Consider the following 7,114-nt stretch of genomic DNA (forward strand, 5'->3'; position numbering starts at 1 on the left):
GTGTACTTGTGGTTCTGGTTCGAGTCGGATTCTGGCCTAAGAGCGTGCCACGTCATCGTTGCGTTGGAGCACAGTCCAAGAGCCTTGGGATATCGAAGGTGTGGCTGGTCGTGTAGCACCCTGCAGTGAGCCAATGTTGTACTCGTCACGCAAGGAGTGGCCACGCGGCGGCGAGCGCGTCAGGCCGACTGCGGTGTGGTGCAGCGATGACAAAGGTGCGCCAGAGCTTGACGTCGAGGGCGAGAATCTGGTCGTGTGTGTGCCAAGTGAGGATGCCGTTGAGCGCGGCTGATGCCGGGTCCAGGAAGTAGATACCGTCGTGTTGCCTAGGCTGGGCAAACAGAAAGCGCGCGCCGGCCGAGAGGAAGAGTGACGCAACTGGGGCAGTCGGTGTTTGCACCAGCCGCCTTGTGACAAGGTAGCAGAGCCCGTTGACGGCGATCACGAGGCTGATCAAGAGCACGAAGCGGTCGAGGCGCCCGATGGTAATGATTCCCGTGGTGCAGGCTACGTCCAAGTCCAAGTCGACGATGTCGCAGCGCAGGTCCATGTCGAGGGTGGCGCGCACGGGCTGCAGAAACGAGAGAAGCGCGACGAGCGCCGAGACGAGGAGGCCGTTGGGCGTGACGTAGTAGGGTGTGTAGGCTTGCGTGAGCACGAGCGAGAGGTCGTTGACGACGGCGACAAGCCACGTGACTTCGTTGGCCGCGAGCAGCGTCGCGTACCACGGCGTGGGCACATTGGAGAAGGCGCTGAGGACGCCCGAGAAGCGCAGCTCGAGCGTTGCCGTCGAGAGGACGCAGAGCGCCGTCGTCGATCGCAGCAAAAGTAGCGGCCGACCAACCCACGTGACGGCTCCGACGCGGCCGAGCTCGAGCATGTTCAGTCCTTCAAACTGGAATTGACTTCGTACAATGTACAAGCAGGCGACAGCCGCGACCGCAAGCACGACGCAAGTGACGTACACGATGCCGGCGCGGAGATACTGGGCGACGTTGGCCGTGACTTGCGACGCATCCGGCGGTTGCGACAGCGGCGGCTCCAAATCAAAGAGTAGCGTCATGAAGCCAACGTCTCCAACGAACGTGACGACGTCCCGTCGACCTAGCACCCAGTCGTAGAGGTACATCCACGCAAAGAAGGTAAAGTCCGGGTCGGTCGCGTTGAGCACGAGCGTCCGGCGCACCGAGAGGTCGTCCGTGACGTTGACTTTGGTGTAGGCAAAAAACTCAATCTGCAAGGGCGCGACCTCGGCCGCAGCGAGCGCCGTGTCGGTGGGTGACCCCGCCAGGTCGTACGCGTCAATGTACGAAGTCACTTGACCGAGGTACGCTTCGCACTGCGATACAAAGTTGATGTCCCCTTGGCAGGCAGCACTTGTATCAACGGGCGACGACGCCAAGAGTGCCGCAACAATCAGCTGCTGCCGCGTCGGCGTGATGGGACCTGCGACGCCCATGGCCGCATGGCAAATCGCCGTGGACGACGGGAGACCAAAGAGGCCTTGCGAGACGCGGTACGCAATGTTGATCTCGGGACAGAGCGGCGACCCACCGAGCGTGAACACGTTCTCGACGCGCCACGCCGTTGGCACGGGAAACGAGGCGTCGAGAGGTGTGATGCGGCGGTAGGCGGCTTGGGCGTCCAAATCATTTGCCAACGAAACACGCGTGCGGTCGACGAGCGCACCGACAATTTCGCGCAGGCGCCGAGGTACTGGGACGTAAACCATGTCGATCGAGCCGAAGGGACCGAGAATGTGCGTGACGAGCGCAAAGCCGGCCGAGATCGGGGACAAGAGCGTCCCATTCTGCTGCAACATCGCCGCCGGCGTCGTGTTGGCAAAGGCAAAGCGGGCGCTGGACCGAAGCAAACTGAGCCCACCGACAAGCGTCGTGTTGGACGCGACCGCGACAAAGTCGTTGGCGAGCGACCAGTACATTTTGAACGACGTCTGCGAGCTCAGGCGGTAAACGCCACTCTGTGCCTGTAGCGTCAGCGGGTATGAGACGCCGTAGGCGTTGGTGATGGCATACATATTGTTGAGGCCGATGCGCTTGTAGTTTTGCCACTGCACTGTAAAGTGGCGAATGCCGAATTGGGACCAGTGATGCGCTTCGTCCGCGATCGATGGCCGCGCTTGGGACGCGAGCGTCGTGAGCCACGCTCGGCCTGCGACCGAGCGCTTGAGCTCTGAAGCAACTGCGATCTCAAACGCGACGCCCCAGCACGAGGAAAAGGCAGCAAACTCGACATTGCGCAATACGGTCTCGAGGAAGAGCGCGCCATTGTCGAGCAGCGCGCTTGGCGAGCGGCCGAGTTGGCGACCGCCCACGTTTGGTTCAAGTCGACGTAGCAGTACGGGGTAAAGATCCACGGCGCCGCGCACGGGTCCGAGACGCGCAGTCCTTGGATGGCGGCAGGAAGTCGACTCAGCACATCGCGTTGGAGGTAGCTACCGAAGCTGCTGGACGCTAGCACCACTGGATTAGGTGACGCGTACGACGCCATGGCGCTGACGCTGGGTCCGTCGAGTGCTACCTTGATCAGTGACGTTTTGCCCAGCAGCAGCTGCTCGTGGAGCCAATTCGCAATGAAAACGTGGGCGCCCGTCGTGTTGAAGGTCGCCCAGAAGAGGTCGTTTCCCAAGTTGATCTGGGACACCTCGAGGTACGAGACGCTGCTGGCGATGGCCATTAGCATGTACACGAACCCGAGAATGCGCCACAGATGTAGCAGCCGCACATGCTTTGTGAGAGCGAGTAGGCTTGCTGATGCTCGGCGAATGAGCCGGCGCTGGTCTGGACTGACACTAACCGGCACCGACGGTCCGACGTTGATGGCGACCGGCGAAGACGGTAGCGTCAGCGTTGGTCGACAGAGCACCTTGGCGTTGACAAGCGACACCGAGCGCAGGACGGGAACTCGCACCCAGAGCTTGTAGTCAAAGAGGTCGATCGTCGGCGACGAGGCAGAGCGACGCCACAGAACGGCACGTGCGAGGTGCAGCGGAAGAAGTCCGCTCAAGACACACGCCACGTCGTCCACCAATGTCTCATCGTGACTCGTCCTTGTCGACAAGAAGGTGTTGGCGATCCCTGGGAGAAGCAGCGACGCACAGTCATCGTGTTGGCTCGTCGGCGTGCGCCACCAGTGAACGAGGAGGCTGCCAACCGAAGTACACAGTACGAGTGCGAGAAGCGTCCCGACGCGCATCAAGTTGCCGTTGGCAATGACGCCGCTGGTGCAGCGGACAGCATAGTTGATATCAGTTCCAACGCAGTGACGGTCAAGCGTCATCGAGACACCAACGGGACTGGCGACATCGAGCAGCAGAATCGCGAACCAAGTTATAAACGTAGCAATCGGACTGTAGCCTTTCGTGACATGAGGCGGCACGACGATCGAGAGCAATTCATGAAGAACGTAGCTCAACCACGTGGCCTCGCCAGCGATGACGAGCGTCTGGACCAGCGGACGCGCCTTCGTCACCAACCGGGTGTAGCCATGGGCTTCCAGCAAGTCGACGCTCGCCGAGCTCAGTAGCAAGATGGCCGTGACGCCGCGCAAGAACAAGAGCGGGCGACCAACCCACACGGCGCCAACGATGCGGTTGAACGAAAAAAGGTGTCGGCCCTGAAAATGGAGCCGCCCGACGAGCACGTAGGCGATGGTAAGAAGCCCGATAGCACCGAGCCCGACCGACGTAGCTACAACGAGGTAGAAGACGCCCTTGGTTGCGGTCTCGAGTGGCTGCGTTCCCGTCGGCATGGCTTGCGCGGTGCTAGCACTGGATACCAGGGTTAGGGTCCCCACGTCGCCTTGAAAGGAGACGACTTCGCGGACACCCATAGCCCACTCGCTCAGGAGAAGCCACCCAAAGTAGGCAAACGATGGGTCATGTAGCGGCTGGGACGCCAGCGTCCACGAGCCGTCCACGCGCGCAACATATTGCATCAGACTCACGTTAAGAGCTTGCGCCACTGCGTTCGCCTTGGCACGGAGATCGTCGGAAGACACCGAAAGCTCTTGAAGCAGGCTCAACGCGGCTTGCAGACGTGCGCTGCAGAGGCCGGAAGGCACTGCCGCAGCGCAGGCGCCCGCAATCGATGCGGGCGTCGCCATGGCAAGCGCAAAAAATGCGCCATCGGGTGACCACGACGCCGTCATCTCTATCGATGACGAGCAGTCGTCGACAAAATCAAAGGCTTCCTGCGGAAAGGACGTGCCCGCGTTGTTAAAGCACAAGGGACTCCCTCCATAGTACATGGAGGTGTTGGCAAACTGCGGCGGTCGAAGCCCCACAGAGGTCGTCTCGAGCGCCGTTGAGCGCGCCAAGGCGCCAGGTGTCGAGAGAAGCTGGCGGTACAGTGCCGATTGAAAAGCGTCGTAGGCATCTTGGAGAGCTCGTGGTACTGGGACGTAGAAGCTGTCGACGCTCAGGAATGGTCCGATATGACTGCGAAAGAGCGCTGATTGGTTCTCGAAGTGACCACGACTGTCCCCGTAGCCACTTACCACCTCGAGGTCAACCGCTGGCTGCGCAGAACTGAGCGAGGTGCCAAAGTACGTCGCTGTGCCCCGGACCATGCTCCGGTTTAAGCTCTGGCCCGTCCAGAGGTCGTTCAGTGGAAGCCAAAAGAGGCATGACGACGTCCACGGCCCCGTGGCCCGGGGTACATTCTTGATCGACACCACTTGTTGCATCTGAAGCGCGTTTGTCAAGACGACCGACTCGGCGACGCCGGGTTGACCGTGGTTTTGCCACTGCACCTGGAAGCGGTCGAGGCCAAATTGGCGCCAGTAGGCGATTTCATCGTCCACGCTCTTGCTCTCCCGGGCGACTTGGACGCTGTCAAGGAACGACCGGCCGCGCGCCGACTCTAACAGCGGCCGCTGGATCGCTAGCGTGAACGGTCCGTTCTCGCCGCCCCAAACGCCGAGAAACTCGGTCCAACGAGTGTTGCGCAGGATCGACTCGAAGTAGACGCCTCCATCCGAACTAAAGTGCGTCGCACAGCGCTGCTGCCGCCTTGTCGTATGGGCAACTTGAAACTTTTGCTCAAAGTCGACCCAGCAGTGCTGCACCGCGATGCGCATGGACCAGCTCGCACTCAGCTGCCGCAGCTGCGGCACAGCGTACTCGATCGACGTGAGCTCGTTCAGGAGCACGTGGCGGGCGTACGAGGGCCAGACGTCGGTCGACGCATCACCTGCATAAACCTTGTGTACCATGGCGCGCGGCGCTTGAAGATCCAACGCGCTGCTGCCATGCGTCGTTGCCAACAGCGTGTTGGCGACGTCAACGAGGTACGCTTGGTGAACCGGAGCGTCAAAGGCCGCCCACCAAAGGTCGTTGGCAAAGTACGGCGCCAAGAGCACGAGGTACCACACGCCACACGCCAGCGACAGCACGAGATACGAGAGCCCCGCCACAGCGTCGGCCCGTCCATAGTCATCGCTCCTGTCGCGAGCGACCGGTGCGTTGGCCGCCCGAACGACGTGTATGCCGGGGGCGACACGAGACATCTCTTTGCGGTTGCGCTGTCGGTTATTCGTTTCGTCGGCGCTGCCGATGACGTGGCACGCTCTCAGGCCAGAATCCGACTCGAACCAGAACCACAAGTACACAAGCCGTAGACACACGCAATACATAGCATTCTCTTGTGGCTTACGCCGATTTTTTCTGGATGCAGTTGTACGCCTTGAGCCGCGTCGCGTTGATGCGGATGAAGCCCTGCGCGTCGCTCGGGTTGTACTCGATGTTGGCGCCACCGCCTTCCATGTCCATGCTGGCGAGGTCGGCCGAGTAGAGCGCGACGTCCGAGTAGCGGCCCGTGATGGTGACGTTGCCCTTGTAGAGCTCGACGTCGACGTGGCCCGCGACCGCCTTTTGCGAAAACGCGATCGCGTGGCGCACAAAGTCCATCTCGGGCGCAAACCAAAAGCCGTTGTAGCAAAACTCGGCAAACTTGACGCTGAGCGAGTCGCGGAGCTTCATGACCTCGCGGTCCATGCAGAGCCCCTCGAGGTCCAAGTGCGCGTCGCGGAGGATGGTGCCGCCCGGCGTCTCGTACACGCCGCGGCTCTTGATGCCGACGAACCGGTTCTCGACAATGTCGATGCGGCCGACGCCGTGCTTGCCGCCGAGACGGTTGAGCTCGAGGAAGAGCTCAAGCGGGTCCGTAAACACGGGCGACGACGGCGTCGTGAGGTTGGCCACCTTGACCGGCACGCCGTTCTCGAATGTGATGCGGATCTTCTCGGCCGCGTCCGGCGCCACCTTGGGGTCGACCGTCATCTTGAACATCTCGGGGAGCGGGCCCGTCATCGGGTCCTCGAGCATGCCCGACTCGTACGACGTGTGGTACAAGTTTTCGTCGACCGAGTACGGCGCCTTGGGCGTCGCGTCGACGGGGATGTTTTGCGCCTTGGCGTACGCGAGAAGGTCCTGGCGGCCCTTGAAGGCCTCGATGAACTCGGGGTCGCGCCACGGCGCGATCGTCTTGAGGCTGGCGTTGAGCGCCTGCGCGCAGAGCTCAAAGCGCACTTGGTCGTTGCCCTTGCCCGTCGCGCCGTGGGCCACGTACTTGCAGCCTTCCTTCTCGGCGATCTCGACCATTCGCTTGGCAATGACCGGGCGCGCGAGCGACGTGCCGAGGAGGTAGCGCGACTCGTAGATGGCGTTGGCCTGGACCGCAGGCCAGAGGTAGTCGACGACAAACTCCTTGCGGAGGTCCTCGATGTAGACCTTGGCGGCGCCAAGCGCCATGGCCTTGGCCTGCACCTTTTCAAAGTTCTCGCCAAACTGGCCGACGTTGGCGCAGTAGCACACGACCTGGAAGCCCTTGTTGACGAGCCACTTGAGGATGATGGACGTGTCGAGGCCGCCGCTGTAGGCCAAGACGACCTTGTCGCCGGGGTTCGCCTTGACGCTCATGATGGTAGAAGAGGAGGAGTGCTGGAGGAAGAGCAAGTTGCGGAATGGACATCCCGATCCATGGACGGTCGCCAGTCGCGATCTTTTTTGGATTTTAATTGTTTTTATTTTATTTCGTAAATTCGACGTGGCAAGAATTTTCCCGCGGAGCCATCGTCAAGTGGGTCAGACGTG

At 61.3% G+C, this 7,114-nt stretch overlaps 2 protein-coding genes across 2 annotated transcripts; both read right to left on the minus strand.

Moving 5' to 3' along the window:
- Positions 1-83: 83 nt before the first annotated feature.
- SDRG_05686 (hypothetical protein) lies at positions 84-5,529 on the minus strand (the record flags this gene model as incomplete). Its single annotated transcript, XM_008611415.1, has 3 exons — positions 84-2,303; positions 2,336-2,455; positions 2,504-5,529. The coding sequence occupies 3 exons, from the start codon at positions 5,527-5,529 to the stop codon at positions 146-148; spliced, it is 5,304 nt and encodes a 1,767-aa protein (XP_008609637.1). The 3' UTR covers positions 84-145.
- A 108-nt stretch (positions 5,530-5,637) lies between these two features.
- On the minus strand, positions 5,638-7,021 carry SDRG_05687 (argininosuccinate synthase). The gene has a single exon (XM_008611416.1). It carries the CDS (start codon positions 6,938-6,940, stop codon positions 5,672-5,674), a length of 1,269 nt encoding a protein of 422 aa, XP_008609638.1. The 5' UTR covers positions 6,941-7,021; the 3' UTR covers positions 5,638-5,671.
- Between the last annotated feature and the right edge of the window lie 93 nt (positions 7,022-7,114).

Source organism: Saprolegnia diclina (assembly GCF_000281045.1).
Source record: "Saprolegnia diclina VS20 unplaced genomic scaffold supercont1.15, whole genome shotgun sequence".
NCBI classification, from domain to species: domain Eukaryota; phylum Oomycota; class Saprolegniomycetes; order Saprolegniales; family Saprolegniaceae; genus Saprolegnia; species Saprolegnia diclina.